Raw genomic sequence first — 24232 nt, forward strand, 5'->3', positions numbered from 1 at the left:
TCTGTATTCTCCTAATGTCACTAGAATACCAAAACAAGCAGTGAGCAAGGATGGTCTGTGTAGTCACAGAGAGCTCCATGTTTGTCTCCAGAAACTGTTAAAAACACGTCGGTGAGCTTCGCTGTTGCACTGAGTGTCGTGTTTCTTCAGTACTGCCAACTAATTGTGGGCGATCTGTCCAAAAGATCATGTGACAATCTTTTCAGGTAGAATCACAATCCACAGTCTGAATCCCGAGTTTCCCCTCGGCTTCATCACGTGATCACATGTTTGTTGTGCATGAAGTTGCCTGGACACGAAGCCTGTCACTTCAACTCACAAATCTCTGCTTCCTATTTCCACTCTGGTTTTATTCTGAAAGTCCTGACTGGAAGTTGTGAGTTGTACCTTTCCGCTCGCCCACAATGCTGTCTCCTGTTTACGAATTGAGTCACAACCAAACGCACTTAGCGTTGACAATGTGCTGGTTAGCGGAGACTGAACTTATTAAAATGAAATATCTAAATAAAGCAGCTTTTAATTATGCGATCTTTACGATTCATCTGAGAAGTAGATCACATGTCAAAGTAAGAGCTCGTCACATCGTCCATCCCTACCGCAAACATGGGCACTGTAGTTTATTTATGAGTCATTTTCACGTACACATCGACTTAAAATACTCACTAGCACATCAAATGTGTTTAAATCCGCCGTTGAAAATAGTCCCCACCAAGTGATCTATTCAGTCCTGTTTGAGTAACATTTGCTAAAAGCTACGGTTCCTGCCTGTTTTAAGAAACTATTCATCCTTTTTACAGAATGAAAGTTTGTTTCTGATTCATTTTAATGTCTTACGTCTTCAAGAGGAGGAAGTGGGGGCTGAGGGCGGTGAGAGGCAGAGTGTTTAGATCGACCTCATCTTCACTCGACAACATCGCTGATCTGGAAGAATTTCAAGTCGAGAAGTCAATTTGTTTCCTCAGAATAATAATCCGTGCAGCTACACTTCCTGACTTTGCTGCAGATTGTTTGAAGGCTGGATCACAGATGTGAAATCACTGACGCCGATCTTGTCGACTTGACAGTAATACAACCTCAAAGATGCTCGTGTAGGTTATAAATGTCGCAGGCCCTTGTCACATGTTTGTCATGCATCACTTCTTTCTCTCTCTGTAGTTCTTTATTTTATCTTATTTATCTGAACCCAGCTCCGTTCATTAGTGGTACATTCCTCCGAGCTCCTCTGGTTGGATGGTTCCACCTTTCAGCGTCACAGGTTACGCTCACACGCCTCTTAGTAACTGTTGCTCACCTCCGGCTTTGTTAGATTTAATTAAGAAAACCAACAATCAACCATTTCCTGTCCAAACTTCATTCCCTCTCCTCTCTCTGTCTCCCCCTCCCTAACCTGTCTCCTAGCAGCACAGTGCTGAGTCAGTCTTAGATATTACTTTGTAATTTGCAGTCAGTGAGCAGAGCTGTTGAAATGACATGTAATTACTCAGCATTTCCCATCAGTTTTACAAAAGGTTGAATGATTTTATGGATGAGAAATTATACAAGGACGCAGTCGGGTGGGCGTTGCATAAGCATTGATTATACATTCAATTTGAACAAACCGGAATCCAGCCGACTTGTTTGCATGACAGACATCAGACAGTGTGTGGTGTAGTAAACGTGGTGGTGAGTGGATATGGCGGGTGGCGTGGCAGCGTTGCGTGAGGTGAATCCAGACGCAGGTGTTCAGCCTCGCAGCCAAGCTGGATGTTCCCGGATCAGCACCTGGTCCTGCTCGTGCTCAGGATCTGCAGAGCCGAGATCAAAATCTAAACCACAGATTGCTTCGAAGGGGAGGGAGGGAGGGAGGGGGTGGAGGGTGGATATGGGGGTGGGCAGGGGCTGCGTCCAACAGCCTGCCGCAGCAACAGACCTGTTCCCGGGGCGTTCACTGTATGCTTTGGCAACAAGTCAACCAGCTTTCTCACAGCAGACACGCAAGCACTCGAACACATCTCCTCCCGCCCGGCCCTCACGACGCATCCAGCCACAAACACGGCGAGCAGGCTCACCTGCTCACCTGCTCACCTGCTCACCTGCTCAGCAGGAGGTTACAACATGTGATTGAATTCACTGCACACATGTTGTATTTTACCGTATTCCTGCACCGCAGACTTCTCAGACATCGCAAACGCCCGGAGACAAACATCGGTTGTAGTTTGTTTTGTAGGATGCCTTTCTCCTCTGCAGGTGTCTGGAAAGATAAGACCCACATCTGACCGAGTCTTCACGCTCACCTCCGTCAAATAGGCCCTGCTGTTTTTCCTGGGAGTTTACCTCTCAGCCCAGCACAGAGCAGGAGAGCAGACACTTTACATTCCTCCAGTCAGTGACTCAAAACAAAGACCTGCTGTGCTAGATATCATATCGTCTATAGGGGAAGGAAAAGGAACTAACGGAGAACAAATAACAGAGATTAAGTCCTGACAAAGTCAAGCTGCTCAGAGTGCGTTATCTAACTGTGCTGACGTTGACGTATTCCCTCAACCTATATAACGTGCCAAATAAAATGAAGCTAAGTGTTTTGCCGGTCAGTTTTCAGCCTCCTGAAAGTCGTATCCTGTCTTTTCAGCCATGAGGGGGAAGAGCTAGGAGAGACATGGCTGCCCTCACACTCCATCAGTTTACAGTGTGTTACAGGCAGAGTCAGTGCTTCGTTGTGCATGGAGGGGGATTCATGTCCTGTGAAAGTCAGATCTTATCTTTAAAACCTCACACATTACTCACATACATATGTTTGTCTCTGTCTTTGCTTCAAAGTGGGTCTGTGTGGCATGTGAGCTCATACACTGTGTTGTTATGTAATGTTTGAAGTGCGAGCTGTAATTGAGTGTTTGATGATTACCCCATGGCGGCAGTAGTCATGCTTAATCTTTTTAGCCTAATTAGTCGAATCAAAGTTGGAGAGCCCGACAGTTCTAGCTACTCTTTTACTGAGAAAATGGCTGACGTCTTCTCTGTGTTACTGAGTGATGGAGGCGTCCCAGTTTGTTCTCTTATATCTTCTGCAGTGTTTAGTGTATGAAGACTGTCACACAGAATTTTTTTTTTAATTTTTGCTTTATAAAAATGAACTACTTCACATTCATAGGTCTTCTTTCTTTTTCAATAGAACCTCCTTCTACCATTCATCACCAGCCCCATTTATTCTCACTCACTGCCTCTCCCAAACTAAATGAATTATTGTAGACAGACATGAGTTACATTTAAAATCCGTATATAAATATAATCCTTCACTTGTTTGTTCATAAAACTGCTTCAGATGCTCAAACAAACTTCAGCAGTAGCAGATGCGTCTGTACCTCCAACACCAGCCGTGCGGGTCCGTATCTATGGATCTATTTTTGATTCTATTCTATTTTTCGATTTTCATGTTTTTGTTCCTAAAAGCAGATATTTTTCATCAGAAAGTTATTCATGCTTGATCTTCAGAATTCATCATTTGAACTCTCTCTTCGCCGTCCTGAGCGTCAGAGTCTGCTCACGCCTTCAGGTTATACAAAACGCTGCAGCAAGACTTGACTAGAGCAAACAAGAGATCACATGACCCCCCTCCCCAAGTTTAGCCTCTTTGAGTTGGTTTCCAATTGATTTCAGAATCTGCCTGGATCCAGACTGCCCTCGTGTTCGGACAGAAACTTGTGGTCAAAGGATGGAAAGCCTCCTCTGCACAGGCCTCATCTACAGAGCGTTTATCATACAGGCTGCTTGATTACATATCGGGCGTTTAATGGCGTTTCCAGCTCATGTAATTATCAGTCAGCTGTTACATAAAGTACATTTGGTTGAAACACCAGACGACAAGCGATGCTGTAAACTGTTGAACATTCATCACAGTCATGCTGGCCTTTTTTTTTTGGTTTATTTGTCTGATCTCAGTATGAAGTCATCCTTATCTCTTGTTTATTTTTTGTGTGTGGTCGTCATTGTCTTCATTATAGTTTCCCTCTTGTTCTGTTTTATTCTGTGTTTTGTCTTTGGTGAAGTTTTGTTTGTCGTGAAAACAATAAACCGCTAATCATAAAAAAATAGAAAAAAACCAGCAGCGGAGGTCGTCACACAGCTGGATCTACAGCTGGCATGACGGGACAGATACCGACGCTTGCTATCTAAAATCACAGTGAGGCAGAATGATGCTGGCTTTGTTTGGTTCAGTGGAGGGTTGAACCATATGCAAAAAAAAAACTAAACATATTGTGATATGAGTCACGATTTGAGCCGGAATGATCGTTTTTGAAAATTTCATTTTCACATAAAAAGATATAAATATATGTCTGTACCAAACACGTATGTTCCCTTACAATGTGGAGAATATGATCTGTAGACTGGTGCATCTCTGTAGCGACACTATGCTTCATTTATGGTCTGTTGTTATCGTCCACTCCCTTGAGAGAGACCTGGTCGAGATGGCGGCCATACAAACTCATATTAAAATACAGCACAGAACATAAAATACCACGTATACGACATGGAAGCAATTTGAACTCCATGGCCGCTCAAGAAAAACAAGTGCATGTCTCATTCACCACATTCTTTATGATGCTCTTCACATTTTGGATATAAATGAATCTGATTTTTAGATGATCCCACGTCCACGGTGCATAATAAGAAAACTGAGGAAACTCGTGGTCCATTAAAGAGCAACCGGAGCTGATAGGCACTGAGCTAAGCTGCACGTTCACACAGTATTGCTTCGTAAGTAAAAACATAAAGGCAATATAGCGAGAGCTTTGTGGAAAAAGGGGCTTGAGTCTTGTTTAAATGTTGTCTGATGTTTATATGGTTATGTGAGGATGTGCGTGACTGGACCTGCAGGTGAAAGTTCCTCCCAGATAATGATTCTAGTATAAAACAACCAACACATTACTCATGTGTATTATTATATCGTACACGGTGTCTTACAGACAATTGAGCACATAAACCTGTGGGCAGTGCAGGTTGGAGCCCTGAGGAGGAGAAGACAGGAAGTTGCTCCTGCAGCTTAATCTTCTTATCCCAGCAGCCAGTTCACAGCTCCTGGCTGAGAGGAAGTAGCAGCTTAACCCTCTGAGGTCTGAGGGGTATTTTCTACATTATTAAATTCACCTTTTAATAGGTTGCATAAAAAATAATGCCTAAGTGTTTATATCACAGCTCTTTCTGTAATAATGAAGCTCATTTTTTTGAAGCCCGGTTTTTGAAATTCTCCAGATCTCTAGTGAAAACGAAGCTTTACTGATGTGGATGAGTTGAAACGGATATCAGAGTCAGAGGTTCATAAAGAAATAATAGTGAAATATATGAGTTCAATAGTAGATGAATGTATGATAAATGCCTAAAATGTCTTTCACTCGGCTTTCACCAAATTTCAGAGGCGTGCCTCGAGGCCTTCTGGCTCCGGAAGTCGGAAAGTGGCGAGTCGACAGATTTTAACAACATTAAAACCACATTTCTACGCTGCATTATCACAAAGATATTAATGGAAACATCGTCGAGCTCAGAGGTTTAGAGTTCCAGTCATGGGTTGAGAACATGGGACTGTTCCTTTTAAAATACACACATGCAACAGTGTTGTGTAGATTTGCTGTTTTTTTGCAGCTTTAGCGACGGAGTCATCAGTGTTGTGGTTGTTGGGTGAGAGCCTCACGGACTCTGCTGCGCTGATACACTTCTCAGCTTTTACGTCTTCTATAACACACATCACATTCCCGAGAGGTGCAGGTGCCAGACGACCTACTTCGCCCACAGACTCGTGCTCGCTCCGTCCTCTTGCTCTCTCTCTGTTTACCTCTCTCTCACATTCTCCTGCTGTTGCGCTCCTCTCCCTCTCCCCCCCCGAGCCTCTCTCTCCTTTTATCTTCTGCTCTGTCATTTCAGCTTCGTTTCACAGCGTGTCTTTGCTTCCCTGCTCGCGTCTTTTAGAAACGAGGGAACATTAGCTTTTGATTAGACAGCAGTGCTTCGGCTCAAATAAAGGCGCTCTTGTCCTCTCGCTCCCATGCGTTTACCATGGTAATTGGTTTCAGTGCACACCCAGCTGAGAAAATTACCTGCACAAAGCAACGTGCTGCATCGTACGGCCGAATTTTTGCAGAGACAAATGTTTTCTTGCATAATTAGCCTTCGTCTCAGGCCACGTTGGAAAGTATTTACATCACAGTGATGCTTTGACACAAATGCTTATAATTGCATGTATATTTTTCCTCTGTCAGGTCTCACTCATAACCTTCATTTATAGTTTTATAGCTGTTTTTTCATTTAATAAGACTGTGTGTGTGTGTGTGTGTGTGTGTGTGTGTGTGTGTGTGTGTTTTGCTAGGTTGTGCAAACCCTGAGGAGCTGACCACAGAGCGAGCCCATTCTTCAGTGGAGGACATGTTTGAGACTCTGCGAGGGTTGAGCCACACCAGAGATCACCTGAAGCAGCTGCGCTCCGTCTACACTGCCAGCGATGGAGTTCACCAGGTCAGACACTCACAAACTAGGGCTGCTCCATTATAAAGTTATTTTGATCAATATATAGAGATCACGATTATTGAACACGATTACTCATTGACTTTGGAAACACCACACATTTAAAAAAGACTTTCTTGAACTTTAAATACAATTCAACGAAAAAACAAATAAAGAAAATAGATTTAAAATAATAAATATACATCTAAATATATACTATTATATATATTATATAAAAATTAATAAAAATAAATAAGATCAACTGTTGTAACATTAGTGTACTTCCACAAGCTACTGAAAACTACTGAACAAATGTTATTAGAGAAATAGATATTAGACCAAAATAAATGAGATTAGATATGTTGTAGTGAACTGCACCAACAATCTCAAACCTCGCTCTCCTATGTACGTTGCTAACGTACGACGAAACGTAACCAGGAAGTGGATGGGGGGATGGTTATCTACGATTATCTTGTTTTCATGATCGTTGGAAGCCAAAATCGTGATCAAAAATAAAATTTGATTAATCGCCCTGTCCTATCACAAACACACGCTGTGCAGGATGGTTCCCTGTTAGAGTCCAAGTGTTAAGTCCAATACGTCTGTTCCTTGATCCCGTCAGTCGTGAGCTGTGCTTCACCATCACAGTTTAAAGTTTTACCCTGTAAAAGTAGAAAAATGTGCATCACTCATGTCTGTTTTCCCTGGTCTTTATTCACCTGTTTGAGCGCTGGCTGTGACAGTAACACAGACACAGATGTAGCAGAGGACTTCTGGCCTTTGTTGCTCTCGTCACCCTCCGGTTTGCGTCACACAGACATACAGCACAGAGGAGTTCACTGTGAAGGCCTCGTCATAAACTGCGTCTTCTGCTTATGTAACTCACCTCTCTATGCGCATCTGACAGCTTTGTCCTCATGAAAAGCCTTTTACCTTTTCTCAAAGAAAGTCAACAGTGGCAGCTTCACCGTCGCTGTGGTTCCTTTTGATTGGGCGGCTTTTATCAGAGAATTGTGGGCCAGGGACATGAGAGCTTTCAATGGAGGTCACTTGTTTTTTGTTGTTGTTTTTTTTGTTGTTTTTTTGTTGTTTTTTTGAGCTCATAATGGTTTTCTTTGTCAAATACACAAACGTAAATAAAACTCTTGGAGCAAGAGGTGAGCTTGAAGAAAAGCTTTACAACAGCCGGGACTTCTCTGTACTTCTCAATTTTTCTTTTTTACTTTTTCCCATTCTTACATAAGTAAAGCCATGAGGTGCAACGCCTTATTCTCATTGGAGGAGTTGGAACTCTGGAGTTCAGCAGGATAATCAAATAAGAAAATGTTTACATTAATTAAGTTCTAGGCGCTTTTCATCCATTTCCATCCTGTTTTATTAACATGCATATTCAGCAGTACACAGTCATAGACTGTAAATAAAGATGGATTTCCATCCTACATGATGTCAGTCATAGTTTTCTGAAGAGCGGTTTTGAAGCTCAGAGTGAGCTGCTCCACCGTCGCCATCTTGGCAGTGTCTGACTCCGCCGCTAACTGACTTTTTGTCTTGTTTGTGGCAAGTATACGCTCACCGACCTGTCACTCAAAGAGGCCACGCCCTCAATTCTCCATAACTTTAAGCCTTAATAAAATGTAAACAGGTGAGTTATATAAACAGGTGTCATGAAGGAGGAAATTAGCTCTAGAGACCAAAACAGTTTTTGCACCAGTCTGTAAACATCATGTCATTTTATTCTTCTTCTTGTACATTAAAGTTACTTTTTCAGTTCAGCCTCAGAAGCAAACGGAGTGGTATTTTCTTATCGTCAAATAAGTTTTAAAGTTATTTTTCATCAAACCTAAGTTCTGCTCAGTACAGCACAAAGATAGCTGAAAACATCATATCATCTTTGTCAAAAATGTCGGTGTGTTTGTGACCGTGTGGGTGCGTGCGCGTGCATGTGAGCATTGTTGTGCTTGTGTTTGGACAGAACAGTTTGTCCCCGTCTGCTGAATTATGACAATGATTAAACTTAAAAGGAGAGCAGCATGATATCTGTTGGCTACTGGCTCTTCCTGAGAAACATCAGAAATCCATCAGCCTCTCTCAGCACGCCTCCCCCACACACCAGCCAATGAAGCCAATATGTCGGACTTCCTCTAACTGAAGCTTTTCCCTGAAGTGCAGGGTTTAGACAGAAATGAGAGGTACTGACTTGGTTTTTTTTTACTCTAACTTGTAAGTCGCTGATTTTGTTCTCACAAAGCCTGAAATAAGACTGTGAGTCAGCACTGTGGTGGGTCAGTGGGATCATATATTTATCCTAGCATGGCTACCACTGAACACTGTGCACTGTAAATTCATTAAACATATAATCATATAAAACATATAAATGAGAAGAAGCACACATTACTGTCACATGTATGCTCGTTGTAGAGCTGCATGAAAATTGCACATTAACTTTTCACATGTCATGCTGTGTGCAACTGGATGCTGCCAAATTTCCAGGAAAAAAATGCATCAATGAAATCTGAGTCACGGAGCCTGTAACAGCTGGAGTCTGCTTCCTCTGCGGAGGGGGAGGGGCTTCATTTCTCACTTATCTGAAGGTTCATGGCAGTTTTACAGCTGTGAGCCTTCACTCCATTCTTTCGCCTTGTAAAGATTAACAACAGTTACACAACCAATCAAAAGCCATAGTAACCGAATTATTCATCCTAGTTCACAGTGACAGATTGTGGCGAGCACACACACCTGTATCTACACATTTTTCACTCATCAAGGTGACACTGCATAGAATACTGAACAGACGGTTCTGAGGTAAAGTAAAGAGACTGTGATTATTCATCTTACATAATGACATCATTTCATTATATAACACATCAACATGGTCTCTAAAGGACATCAGCCATTACTACCATAGTTAAAATAATGTGAAGCAAAACTAAAGCATCAGCTCAACCACATTACACAAATAACATTTTTATAATATTATAGTATATATAATATATAATATTCTATTCTCTAACTGTTTCCTCATGCTAAGCTAAGATTAATACTTAATATTCGGACTGTAGCTAGTCTGAAAAATAAGCTAGGTGGATATTGTATGGGTGCTGGTGTGTATGTCGGCCGGTAAGTAACAGAAACAGTGTCTTCATTACATAGTTGGTCCACCAGAGAGCACGAAGTACATTTTTCAACTCTAAAATCTTCGTCTTTATATCTTGGTTACAATTATGAAAAAAAAAACAAATCTAAGGGATCTGATTGTTGTTTATTCTTAAAAATAATGATTATAAATAACAGTATCAGCATCAGCCTCAAAAATCCAGCACTGTCGTGTTTTGTTTTGAGATCTCTGATGTTTTTATTCAGTGGTGAATAGACTTTCATTTTTAGAGCTTTCAGCATTCATTATTATTTTTCATGAAGAAATTCAACATAAACAATGTCACAGTTACCACAGTTAGTAATATGCTGTCAACAGATTTCACTTCAACTACTTTCTACGAAACTTTGACCGTGTCTTTTGTTGCAGCTGCACCTGCTTGTTTAGATGCAGTGGAAACAGTGGTCCTGACATATATAAGTTGCAATTATGACCAGACACAATCTATATTAACTAACAACACACACATCATTGTGTTGTTCTTGTCAAATATTGAAAACGTCATTCAAACGTTCACAGTGTTAGGTTGGAAACTGTGTGAATCCCTCGGCTAATGACAACAACACAAGCTAACTGGAGTCAGGAGTTATCAAACCTGGAGTCCAGTCAATGACTGGAGGTGTGGGTGAGAGACACTTTAACCTATAAAGCTACAAGGGTTACAGAGTCATCTCAAAGAGTTTAGATCTTCATCAGTCCCCAGTCAGACAAACTGTCTGTGATTGGAGATGATTTAGATCTGTGGCTGCTCTCTGTAGAAGTGGACGTCCAGTTAAGATGAAGCTTAATGTATGAAGCTCAGTAATGTCACAAAGACGCTCAGAGTCACAGCTAAAGGCCTCGAGGAATCATCGGAGCTGGTTAACATCTCTGTTCATGAGTCTTCCATAAATACACATCATGGTGTCATGGAGCACAGAGGAAGCTGCTGCTCTCCAAAAAAGAAACATCACTGCACCTGAACTTTATCAAAGAGCAGCTTGACTCTCCACAACACGAATGTGGAAAAAAAACCATCCTAAAGGTGAAGCAGGGTGGAGGGAGCATCATGATTTGTGAATGTTTAATGGCTGCAACTCAATAAAGACACAAAAGACGGTTACTGGACTTTTACTGGACACTGAATTAGCGACACTGCTCTTGTCTGCCCACCTTGAAACTCTGCTAAAAAAAAAAAAATACACTTAATAGCTTTTATTAAATTCCCTCTTCACTACATATATTATATGAGTCTGGACAGACATGGATGTAAACTGCAACTTAACTGGATGGCGGCGGCGAACGACCACGAGGCGGTAATTCTAGTCGATGTTGTCACCGTAGTTGTTTTGGATCATTAATTTGTTCATCCACCTCTACGCCAAGAAAAGCCATGCAGGAAACTGATACTCGTGTGTGTGTGTGTGTGTGTGTGTGTGTGCGTGTGTGTGTGTGTGTGTGTGTGTGTGTGTGTGTGTGTGTGGTGTGTGTGTGTGTGTGTGTGTGTGTGTGGAATATGTAAGCACTGGCATTATCATATGACTAAGTATAATATTGTTTTTACCATGTGGGTGTTTGTGGTGGTGATTTAATGCTTTTAGCTCTTTGGAAGCCAGATGTAAAAATGGCGTGTGCATGACTGTGGGTTGGATTTTTGTTATTTATGCCCGGTGATGCTGCTGGTTGTTTGTGTGCATGCGTGAGTGTGTTATTTAGCCGGAGGTGAATCATTATGTGTTTACTCCCGTCTTAGTTTGTGCAGGCCGACCCAGGCAGCAAAGTCAAATGTTGATGGCTGTAAATGTTAGTTTATATAATTTGTGATTTATATAACCTGGGCAGGAGGATTTCCCCCGATGTGACCGCTCCTCGGGGATGAGAGGAGTCGGAGGCTGTGAGTCCTCTGTTGACATTCACGCTGAAACATATTGAGGTGAGAGGTTGCCTGTGGGCAGAAACACCTGGATGCATTAGCACTTGGACGGCGTAGTGTGTGTGCAGGTGTATATTTAATGCTTGAATCAACAGTTTGCTGCTCAGATGTTTCTTTGACAACATCCTGGAAGGAGGATGAAGCAGGAATCCAGTGCTCCAGTACTGGAAGGTATTCAGCCTTCCTATTTTAAGACCTCTGCTATTCCAAATAGTCAAAGAAAGCTCTGCCAAATCTCTTCTGTGTCTTTTATTATTTTCAGAGGCACAAAAATCTGTCTTCAATTCATGATCCTCTGGCTTTGAGGGATATAAATAGTACATTCTGTCCTAGTAGCTGGGCAGAAAAAGCTTACTCCCTGTTACTGTTATGGAGTTATGAATCAACTTTTTAGAATAACTCCTTCAAGGACGTCAACATTTCAGTGAAACACCTGCTTTTCTCTTGTCAAGCTGAGGAGAAACAAAAAGCCGGATAACAGATTGTTGTGATTGTGAACGCTGAGCAGCTCTTGAGTCTGGAGAAGAGAGCCAGGTGCCGCTCACTGTTTCTCGAGAAGCAATTTAAAGTCGTATGATGGTGTCAATATGTCTGTGTGTTTTAGGGAAATGTGGTTTTCATCAGCACATATTCTACACACACTCTAAAAGTGTTTCTCTCAAACGTCAAAACTGTTTTATCATCTCATCAAAAGAAATAATGAAAAAACACAAGTTGATAGTGTCGTTTATATTACGTACTTTGGATTATGAATGGATGTGTTCAGAAATACTGACAGGACTTTCCAAAGCTGCAGGTTGTTGATTCTGGATTTGATATATCCTCATTTATACCTGATGTTGATCGGCCACATGCAGCAGTGTTCAAGCTCCTCTTCCTGAAGTGACGCATAAGTCAGCGGCCTGTTTGGTCGAGCAGGGCTGTTTATAACTCCGCTGTGTCTCACACCCACTGCCATTCACACAAATATGCAGAGGCTAAAAGGAGGGCATTCTGTGGAAAACAGCTCTTCATTATTCATACACAGATTTTCCTTTTCTGACTGCAGGATTTCACACTTAATGCATCTCCGTGTCTAAAAATACAACAGTGTTGTCAGTGCAGGTATTTTTCGGTGTTAAAGATGCGTGTCTGTGTCTGTGTTCTGCAGGCGACCTATCGTCCTTTCCTGCGACAGATCCTGGAGGAAGTCTTCCACCCCGAGAGAGTCGAATGTCCCGACATCGAGCACATGTCCGGGGGTCTCACAGACCTGCTGAAGACCGGCTTTAGTATGTTCATGAAGGTCAGACCTTACACACACACACACACACACACACACACACACACATATACACACACACATTTTTATGTAACATCCTCTTAACCCTTCTGTTGCCATCTGCCCACTGTGGACAGTCAAGTGTCTTCTTCCACTGGTTGAACTTCACCTGATTTGACAGTTTGCTGCGTGAGTTTGAGTGTAGTTTAGTGTATATAGTAGTGTTGTTTTCAATATCAAATACACTCAAATGTAAATTCAAACATAGTTTTACAGTGTAGTTTGACTTCACTGTAACCGACCGCTTTGCGACTCACGCAGCTTCGCCAGTTTACGGTTTATTGTTTTAAAAATGATCAATGCGACATTTTAAGGGACATTTGGATGAAGCTACTAATGTGCACTACTAATGTTGTCGCCGTGGCTCAGACTCGTGGTGTGTTTGATGACATCCGGACAGTGTTCGTATGTGTGTGTGTGTGAGGGGCAGGAGCTGCCGATAATTAACACTCTGTCCCAGGTACAGTGGCGAGTCCAAAAATATCCCACCCCACTTTGCCTTCCACGCCATCAACTAGCGGGAGCCTATAGAGCAGTGAAGATGTGAGCCCTCACTGTTGTTCCACCTTTGAGGCTGTGTTCAGTCGGGCATCCGGCCGAGAGTCACGGCAGCTGGAAACTGAACCCTGCAGTCACCCTCTGCACCACCCAGTTAACAGAGAAGAGAACAGCCCGACACAGGGTTTAACTAGAGAAGGTAAACACTGCGCGCCATTTTGAAACGGTAGCTGGTGTTCTTGACCGAAAAAAACCCAGAGAAAAAAGAATTTCCCCTCCGTGCCTCGTGGTGTTTGAGTTTCGAGCGAAAATTCAAAGGGCATTATTAAAGAGGAGATGGCGGCACTGTTGGTAACGTGTTCAGATATGTTAAGCAGATGCCCTGAAGACACTTCTGCACCACGTCTGCCTTTAGTGTCCAAAGATTTATGGTGTTAGTATCATACAGTATCACTCTGGGTTGAAAGGCCATGAAACTTGACTTATTCTGAGTCCATATCTTCACACGTCTCCCAAATCTGGTTGCAGTTGGATGTTGCATTGCAAAGATAAGGCAGTGTTTATCAATAGGCCACGCCTCCAGGACTTTGGTAACCAACTCTTGAAAAACAAAAGAAAAAAAAAAAAGATTAAAGATGAAGCAGCAATCAGACAAACACATTTTAACACTGATCACCTGAACCATTACTCAACCTTATTTGGTTATCAGTAATAACATCGTGTGTAAACATTACACCAGGTCACAGCTTCATACATCAGATGGCACCGGCCCAGTTCTTGGTCTTGGAACAAAAGCTTAACAGCTGATACGGTTGGTGGCCGGACAGAAGTCCATATTGGTAATTCTTTATTAATCCACTCTAAACCCAAATTTCACCTTTTAAAACGATGCAGTTGGATTTGCAGAACATTTGCCCCCCCTTCTGAAGTGAAGGGGGGGAAACAAAAAGATCAGAATATGCTGTTCTGCAACCAGACATGTAGTTCTGGGGCTTGTGGGTAATGTATATCCACCGCAGAGCAGATCACTATACATGGTCTGATCATCCCACATCTGGGCCTGCTTAAGATGATGATTACCCTGGGGGGGGGGGATTAGACTGGTTGTGTAACCGGGGCCCGGGTTTACACAAATTAAGAAACTTGGCCCACAAACCACCGACTCAGACAGACTCAACCTATAAACCTGGACTGCAGCACAGTGAACAGCCCTTTATGCAATAAAACACCCCAGTAAAACGTCTATTTTTAACCACAGGGCCGATGCATTCTCCAGAGTTTATATCATTAAACACACTGGACCCCAGTCTGGATTATGACCCACTGACAGCTCGTGCACTGTTCCTTAAACTGTCGCCTTTAACTGTCTAACCAAACTGTGTGGGTGTCTGGTCGGCCATTTTTAGCCTTTGTTTAGACAGAGTCTCAGTCGTACAGGAGATCTGCCTCCTTTTTATTCAGCTGCAGTTTCTCTGTCCGACTAACGCCAGCAAACGTTTAAAGCTCCTCCAGTGTAAAGGTGTGTGTCCATGTGTAGTGTGATTATAGATCAGCTCTAGCTTCTATATTAATACTGTGAAAGTATCAAAGCCTCAGTCCACAGAGAAATGCACACAGCCTGTATTCAGAAACTGAGCCTTAAAACCAGCCGTCAGGACTTCTGGAACTTTGTGATGTCACAACAAAGCAGTCACCAAGCCCCGCCCACCTGGACCCACCATCCAAACCTTGCAGGATTTGTTTTTTTTTTACCCTGAAATCCTTTCCAATGATCTTTTCTGCTTTTGATATTTTTAAATGGACGGATTTTTTATGTCGTTTTATGAATTGTTCTGAGTTTGAGTTCGAGATCCAGTTCTTATAATAAATACGTCGCCTCAATCAGAAAATATTAAGCAAAATATTATAACATTCAAAGTAGTGAAGTACTGGCCTGGTTGGAACAGGCTTCTGGGCAACTGCACTTTTTCATCAGGCCAACTTACAGATCATTTTAGCCTGAATTAGCTACAACTGTTACTGCAATACTTTGGTTTTCAGTTTTAAGCCTTTAATTGCACTTTCTTTAAGCACTTGTACTGAAGTTACTTTACTTTTTAATTTTTATGAAATAAAATAAAAAAGGCAGCACAGTCATCAGCGCCAAAAAAATTTGGTTCAGTGTGTGGACCATGATCTGATGTCTGTTCTAAAACACTGAGTGAGCGCCGCTTCTCAGAAACCTCCTCCTTACTTACAGTTCAGTTCACACCTCCTCTCCTCACACTCCCATCAGCATCGCTCCCCGTCTAACGCATGGCAGTCCACATGGTTCAGAAACTACCCCCCCCCCACACACACACACACACACACCCCTACACACACACCTACACACACACACACATGGAGCGCACGGTGTGTCTGCGATGTCGAGTACCTCCCAATCTGTCCTGACATACAAAATTTTACATGAGCAGATGCACTAGAAAGCGTTTGTTCACACATTTTTTTTTTTTATTATCAACAAACACATGTTGCCTCACACCTGACATGCCCCCCCCCCCCCAGCCCGCTGGTTTCACGTGTACAGCCACTCCTGCCTCGGGTCCGCCCCCTGCAGCTCTGATTGCTCAGTTAGTGTTCACAGGCTGCGGGTGAGTCCCTGCCTGCAGCTCGCCAGCCAATAGCACAAAGCCATTATTCTCCTCACAGAAACGCCAGCCTTTTCCTCCTGCTGTTCAAATTCATCCGCGCTAGTAAACGTCTGAGCGTGTGTGAACTTCCTTAGCCCAGGTGATTTGTTTGTGTCTGCATGTGGTGTATGAGTGTGTGTGTGTGTGTGTGTGTGTGTGTGTGTGTGTGTGTGTGTGTGTGTGTGTGTGTGTGTGTGTGTGTCCACGTGTCAGCCTTCATAGCACCAGGGTGAGAAGACATCATCCTCTGAGCTGCAGCGACCTATGTCTCGCTAGAGTCCGCTCTCTTCAGTATCTCCACATCACGACATGTGTCCAGCTGAGCAGTAACTCGGCAACCAGGCATGGACAGAGACACAGTTAATGATATGGAGAGAGAAGTATTAAAAAAAAATAAATAAAAAATGCACTGACCAATCACAATGTCCCGTCTTAACTCCAGGTGAGCCGTCCACATCCCAGCGACAACCCTGTGCTGCTCCTGTTTCTGGTTGGAGGCGTCACACCCTCAGAGCTGCGTCTCGTCAAAGAGGTTGTCACCACACACAAACCGGGGACGCAGGTGAGTCGCAGGCCACGTCTGTTTCTGCGTAATCGTGCTCGTCACGTTTGAGAATGCTAATCGCTTATTTGTGAGCACAAGCCAATCTTTTCAGTCACAGTGCTCTGCACCTGTGCTTTATTATTCTAATGAAATATAGAAATCCGGACCCAGCTCGGCTGTGGTTCAGCTGCCGATGCCTCCGAATCTCACTCTGTAAATACAAAGACATGAAAATAAAAATAACAGTGTGAGTAAAAGGCCTGTGGGGAAGAAGCTATGAGCAATTTACTGACTCTATAGCCCCAAAAAGCAGCTAAAACCCACTAACTAACACTTTTTTTTTCTTGTTGTTGTATTATATATACTATTTTTATTATGAAGCATCTACTTGCATAGATAACCACAGTCGGTGACTCAGTGCTTCTTATGTATAATCAAACAATAAATCCCAACATGTAGGAGAAAAATAAATAAATAAACAAATAAATAAAATAAAATGATAATAATGATAAGAAAAACATTTAAATTAGACCAAACATTGATTAAACCAACAGGATGTTGAAAATATATATTTTTTAAAAGTAGATAAACAAATGAGTTAGTTAAGGGTACAAAGAAATAAGCAAAAGTGCGATATGATGTATAAAAACACATAAGAGTACGTCTGGCTTTTGTTTGCAACAGAAAAGGGAACAATAAGCATTCATACCCGGGTGGAGTGACTCTGCAGTAGACGGTGGTGTTGTAAACACAACACCTGGGTGAACACGCTAAATTTTGCCCCTTTTCCCGCGACTTATTGAGTCATCACTTTGGCCATGAAAAATCAAACAGTCAGGAGGAGGTACAGACTGTCCGGCCTCAGACTGAACGAACAAAACGCTGACCTACATACGCAGGTCGCTCAGATCAGGTGTAAAGGTGAGAGTGACATCTGATCTTTGCACGTATTAATTACGCACATGAGATGTTGTGTCCGGCCCGCCTGTCTGTATGAGGTGCTGATTACATATGCAGTCCACAGTGGTCTGTAAAACATGCAGATGAATGCGTTTTGTCTGGGTGGGAGGAAGGTGGAGAGGGAGGGAGGGAGGGAGGGAGGGAGGGAGATCAGGCTGGTTGATGTGGGTTTGTCTTAATAAAAGGTTCTGGGGAGGAGGAGGCCAGAGGCAATGAAAGGCCAGCAAGGATCAAAGCCTTCCGTATGTAATCAGGAAAACTGAATAAAGACCAGCTCATATAATAACCTGCTGGCCCACACACACACACACACACACACACACACACACACACACTGACCTCAGAGACACACACTAACCTGAGCACATACATGCACAACGTACTGTGTGGAGCAGATACTCATGAAGCTCAGCGCTCAGTTCTGGTTCCTGCACTCGGATGAAATTCCTCTGAAACAGACTCGCTCTGCCACTACAAACAGGCCCGCTGCCAAGTTTAGGTGCTGACCCGAAGTTAAAGCAACACGGCTGCAGGAAAACAGAACCTCTCTGTTATACAACAGAAGAAGAGCTGTAGTTCTCCTTCTGCCTAGAAAGCGCTCTCCGCTAACACTGTGCAGTCCTCTCAGTCTGTCGCTTAGAAACACAAAATATATGTTTGTTTGTTTTATTTGAATCAGTGTGTTGTTGCATGATGGGAAATAAACTGTGAGTCAAAGTTTTATTCAAAGGAAGTCATTTGTTTCTTCAGGCAACCACATAACATAACACAATTAATGTGATACTCCATCTAAACTCCTTTGTGTATCAGACTCCGCCCCCTGCAGACCTCACAGGTGAATGTAAAAAGTTGGCACCAGTAGTTTTGCTATTTTGCACAGCTTGAATTCCCCGAGGTCACAATGGATTCTTCTTCCCTTTTCAGACGTGCATCTCTCTCAGAGTCGGAGCCTCATGTCTGAATAAGCAACTCACAGTCACTTTTTAATGTGTGTATTTGTTTGTTACTGAGGTTCATTTGTTATTTCTGACTAACATAACTAGTGCATTGTGGTTTATGTGTCCACCTTAATGTACATTTGATATGAACTACCTTTTAAATCAGACTCATTGGACAGTTGCAGCCTGTGTGGACATTTACTACCTTTACACCTTTATTCTTCTCAGTGTTTATATTATATATTATATTTATTTGTTCTGAATGTGTTAAAAAGCTATTAACAGCTGTAAAATGATCCATGAATTGTCACTTATGCACAAAACAAAAATCTGTTTCTTCTCCTGTCAGATCAGGTGACAAAATGATTGTTTCCCTCCATGTGTGTTGAATTTTCATCCATTCCAACTACATGTATAAATGAAAGGTTTATCCAGACTTTATAATATAGGCAGCAAAATGATGTTTATAGTGTAATAAATTGTCTTTCACACCAGCTTCCAAACACGACAAATATTGTGGTTCATTCCATCACAGTCGTGTCAGGTGTGAAGAGAGCTGTAACAAACATCTGCGCCCAGGTGTGAACGAGCAGAAGCTGCCGTGATAACAGAGAGATGAGGCCAGTAATGTGATATACAGTGTGTTTGTAAAGGGATCAGTAGCAACAAGTGTCGGTCTGATTCTTATCACATGACCACGTCCTCACTAAGCCACTGAAAACACAGTCAAACAAACAGGATGTGAAAGGAAACAAAACCTCCCTGGCAGAGGCGGCTGAGAATCAAGCAGCTCCCACGCTTCGTACATTACTCGCCTTCACACTCATGTCAGCTTCATCTCCTGGTATCGAGTTTACTCACCATGACCTATGACCTTAACCCTAACAAGTGTGCTGCGCTCCGCCACCAGGTGCTGGTTCTGTCCACCAGGCTGCTGAGGCCGACGGACGTCCCCGAGCTGCTCTTCACCACCCAGAGACTGGCGCCTGACATCGGTGTGTGAAAAGGTCGTCACGTGGAAACACGCACACACACCCACACACACCCACACACATGTGGACACACACACATGCACACAGACACACACACACACACAAACACACATGGACACTCTCATGGACCACAAATAAAAGCTGTAAATGCAAATGATCAGCAAATAAAACATTCCTTAATACTCTTTTGTGTGTGTGTGTGTGTGTGTGTGTGTGTGTGTGTGTGTGTGTGTGTGTGTCAGCTGTTTGATTCAGTTTGAAACCAAAGTGACCTGTAAAGTGATTATATAAAAGTAGATATTCCAGAAATCGTACATGAACGTGTGTGACAGACAGATTACAGCAGTACGTTTCAGGTGCTGCCTCCAACAAAATGTTAATAATGAAAATAAAATATGTCACGTGATGTTTGTTTGTTTGTTTGTTTGTTTGTGTACAGCAGCTCAGGTGTAGCTGATTCGACCAGGCCTCAGGTGTGAACTCATTACAAGTGAAGGTGTGAACCGAGGAAGGCCCCTCCCATTGTTCTCTGTTAGCGTCCATTCTCACCTCGCCCCCTCACACCTCACAAGACCAGAAAGTAATTAACAAGTTGTTTGCCGCTGTCTGCTACAAGGCCGACACTTTGCTCGCACGTGGAGCTCAGCTAAACCCTCCTCGCCTCCTCTCTCCACCCCCTATACTCTCTGGCAGGAGCTCAGAAATCTCACCCACCCACGCACCTGCACTGATTCTCCACAGAAAGACTCTCCCACAGTTTGTCGGAGGCAGAAACGCAGGGAGAGTTAGTGCAGCGGCCTCCGTCACAGATCCGAACACGATACTCTGGGTTCACTAATTAGATTCTGAGTTGTAAATAAACATATCTCTAATATACACATGATCAGGTTTTATTGGGGAAAGTGCTTAATATGATTTTGTCCTTATCTTGTGGGAGCTGGCAAATCTCAGAGGAGTCTCTGATAACACGAGGTCGTCTCTGAGAAAACTAACATGAACTCAGCTTCATCAGGCTTTTTTCTTTTTTGTGGAATTGGTTTCCTGGGGTCAAGGACAGAACCAGGTTTTAGACTTTAGATTATCGGTGCAGCCACTACTGTCTTCAGTCCTGTTCATTGTTCTGTTGTCAAAGCGTTTTTATAAGAATCGGTTTTAATGGTGGGTCAGATTACCTTCCTCTCCCTCACTGTAGGAGCCATGTGTCTCATAATCTTCATGACACAGACCTAAGATTGAAAGTTTTCACATGCACTGTCGCAGTAAATGTGTTTCCTGTACAGATCCATGGCTCTGCAGTAAAATGCTCGTGAAATGAAAAATGAGGAAAAAGACAGAAGTCAAAATCATCATCGTTTTATTGTGAATTTGTAACAAATAAATAACAACAGGCCCTTTGGACTCGACCTTTTGATAAAGTGCATCAGTGAAAATAACCGCCACATGCTACATACTGCTGCCCCACTAACCCCCCCCCCCCCCCAACTTTTTCTCTTGTGGATGCTGCAAAACATCTACTGCAGATATTGAAATACAAGAGACTGAACACACACACACACACACACAGCTGCACAGAGCCCTGACTCAAGTGGCTGGTAATAATAACAACAATCAGTTTTTAGCTCTGGCTGTCTGAACACAGAACTGCCACAACGGCAGCCCGGCTAAAAATAAGCAGTAGAGTCCTTCACAGCTGCTGTTGCCAGGAGAGATTTAGTTTTTGATTTGGTGTGCAGGGTGTGTGCTTCGGTCGGCCTCACACAGCTGCTCCCCCGACCTCAGTCGACTTCTCTGCTCCTGAACAGACAATGAAGCTCCTCACTGCTCCTCCTCACGCGTGGTCTCTGTCAGGACCCACTCACTTAGAGGTCACGACCTCTGTAACGATTCACCTGCCTAACACTGTAGAGAACCAACTGCATCACCTGCCTCCTCCAGCCAGACTAGAACAGGGCTTCACAGGAGAGGCAGAATCTTCTCTGTCCTTTCCTCTTCAACCTTCAACGCTAACTTCCTCTCTGTGGACTCTCTGGACCACCGTCACTTCCTCTCCTCACACAGAGGTAACGGTCCTGACTTTTGCCGACAGTGCTTGCTTGAAGCGCCTCTTCAGGTCTTGCATATTGGGAGATTTGGGCCTGGGGATGAGGGTGAGCGCCTCTTCTCCGTGGCGGCGCTGGCAGAGCTGTTGGAGGAGTTGGAGGCGGCGGGCGGCTGCTTGGCGAGCTGGCAGCACAGCCTGTGGAACGCCCCGTGCACCTGGCTGTAGTCTTCGCTGGCTGACACTTCGTAGAACGAGCAGCCCAGGGTCCCCGCCATCAGAGGGCCCTGCTGGGAGTCCACTCGCCTCAGGTGCACCAGGTCCGCCTTATTGGCCAGCAGGATCACCGGGGGCGTGTTGGCACTGCCCGCACGAGCCACCAGCTGGTGCAGCTGTTCAATCAGATCGAAGCTGCGGCGGTCCGTCACAGAGTACACCAGCACCACGGCGTCCGCCCACTGGACGGAGCAGGACGCATGGTCGGGTAGACTGATGCCATTATCTGTCATCTGGGAGAAAGAGAGAGAGGGAGGGGGGGGCTGATTAAAACACAACTCAGGTTAAATGTTCCTCGGCTTCATGCAACTGATCTTTAGCCATGACTGGAATGCTGAGCGAGGCAGACAGAGATATAGAGTTACTGCTGCAGAGAGGTGAGGCTGACTGAGGAGTCTGGATCACAGTATCATTTACCCCGGCCTCAGACACCCATTACACTAAACGGGGGATTAGATACTGATGGGCTCCATACACACACACACACACACACACACACACACACACACCTTCAGTGTTGGACTGATGCCCAGTCAAAAGAGGCTTAGATGATTCTAAGAGTCCGACGGTGAATTAGATTATATTATCTTTGTGTTGGATTATCCGCAGCTTTTAAACAGATTTTCACCCGCTCAGCTGTTGTTCTGTTCCCGCTCAACCAGCACAGAGTAAAAACCAACTGAGGAGAGGAGAGGAGCTCACCTCGGCTCCTGGCGTGTCCTGGACCTGGATGGTCACTTGCTCTCCGTCCACCTGGACCTCTCTGGAGTACAGATTACCTGCGACGCACACGGGGGGGGGGGGGGGGGGACGTCAGTTAATTCATCCAGTGACTTGTGTCTGTTTCACCCTCAGATAAAATGTCGCTCAGTAACTCACCAGCGTTTCTCTCGTAGTCTCCGATGAAGCGTCTCGTCAGGAATCTCACCACGAGCGCTGAAATAAAAAACAAAACCATCAGAAATATTAGATGATCTGAAGGAAAATAAGAAAATAAATCAGTTTATATTGTGACTAAACTACAACACGATGATTTTCATGATTCTCTTACCGGTTTTCCCGACTCCGCTGCCTCCTATCACCGCTATCTTGATGACCCGGTTGGGGACCGGGTACTCCGGTGCCGCACACTCCGCGATGGTCGTCATGTTCTGGATGAGACGCATTTTTTTTTTTCCCTCCCGCGCTTTGGTCAATTCCGTGAAAAATATATTTTAAAAATTCAAAGTGGAGACAAAACTTCAATCTTTTCCAAATGTGTAAAGGTTGTGGGTGAAGCCTGGCGGGAGGAGTGCGGAGTTAATCCTGCTGTTGCTCTGTGAGGATCCGTGGAGACGCACAGGACACGGAGCAGCGCGAGGACTGAGTGCTGCAGCCGGAGGAGCGCACGCGGATTTTATAGCGCTAGAGATGCGGTCACATCTGATTGGACGCTGGTGATCCCCCCCACCACCACCACCCGCTCCCCCCTCCCACCTGCGCGCACCCCCGCCTACACGTGTATACACAGCTCCTGCAACAGGTGGGAGCTTTAGGTGGGCAAAGGCAAACATTTAGAGGAGGTTTCTTGCTTTATACTGACTCAACTCAACAAATAATAATTATAATAATAATTATATTACAGTATATTATTCTCATGTCAGAGAATAATATACAAAAAAGTAAAAACTATTGTTCTTGTTCTGTGGTGAAATAATAATGATTATATATATATATATACATATTATATATAGTATAGTAATTATATTGGTATAAATATACAAAAAAATTCTTCTCTTTCTTTTTCTAATGTGTATGTTGGATACCGCTTGTGTGTGTGTGTGTGTGTGTGTGTGTGTGTGTGTGTGTGTGTGTGTGTGTGTGTTGTGTGTGTGTGTGTGTGTGTGTGTGTGTGTGTGTGTGTGTGTGTGTGTGTGTGCATTGATCTGGGATGTGGATGGATCCTGTTCCTGCTGTTGTGTTGCTGCAGCCAGTGACCTGTTCAGACATGCCCCTTCACTTCATGAATCTTCCACACAGGGGGGTGATGTTGTACAAATACAACCCCCCCATACACACACACACACACACACACACACACACACACACACATGTTTGCACTGCTATCTCTCATTGACATAATTTATTCCCTAAACCCTTAAACCAAGTCTTAACCCTCAAACAGCCATTTAAACATGTAAACACGCAGCATTTTGAAGCACCATGGACCTCACAAGTATAGTGGGCTCCACACTCACACGCTCATGCATCCGTGCTGATGATGTGAGAGCCACCGAGCTCCAACATCCAGAAATGACTCAATATATTTCTGACGAAGCGGTTAAATCCTGCAGCATGAGAAAACATCTGTTTATCTTTCACGTGTCGAATCGGTTCAGCAGCTGCTCTCTGCTGTGATTTAACCTGTATCATCTCTTTGTCCCACTTTCCTCTGCCTCCTCACCCCCCCCCCCCCCCCC

General features: G+C 43.7%; 2 protein-coding genes across 2 annotated transcripts in view; one reads left to right on the top strand and one right to left on the bottom strand.

Moving 5' to 3' along the window:
• scfd2 (sec1 family domain containing 2) overlaps nt 1-19865 on the top strand; it is a 93856-nt gene extending 73991 nt beyond the window's left edge. Inside the window, exons 6-9 of the mRNA XM_056378052.1 lie at nt 6335-6480; nt 12685-12819; nt 16468-16587; nt 19378-19865. Of these exons, the coding sequence (XP_056234027.1) occupies nt 6335-6480; nt 12685-12819; nt 16468-16587; nt 19378-19470 (494 nt within the window). The 3' untranslated portion in view covers nt 19471-19865. The remainder of the gene's footprint in view (nt 1-6334; nt 6481-12684; nt 12820-16467; nt 16588-19377) is intronic.
• Nucleotides 19866-20796: 931 nt separating this feature from the next.
• On the bottom strand, nt 20797-23149 carry rasl11b (RAS-like, family 11, member B). The gene is given in 5 exon segments (XM_056378056.1): nt 20797-21610; nt 21613-22006; nt 22476-22552; nt 22653-22709; nt 22825-23149. Coding segments are annotated over 5 exon segments (744 nt in total). The 5' UTR covers nt 22940-23149; the 3' UTR covers nt 20797-21509.
• Nucleotides 23150-24232: the final 1083 nt, after the last annotated feature.

The sequence above is a fragment of the Seriola aureovittata genome, chromosome 6 (assembly GCF_021018895.1).
Source record: "Seriola aureovittata isolate HTS-2021-v1 ecotype China chromosome 6, ASM2101889v1, whole genome shotgun sequence".
In the NCBI taxonomy this organism is placed as follows: Eukaryota; Metazoa; Chordata; class Actinopteri; order Carangiformes; family Carangidae; genus Seriola; species Seriola aureovittata.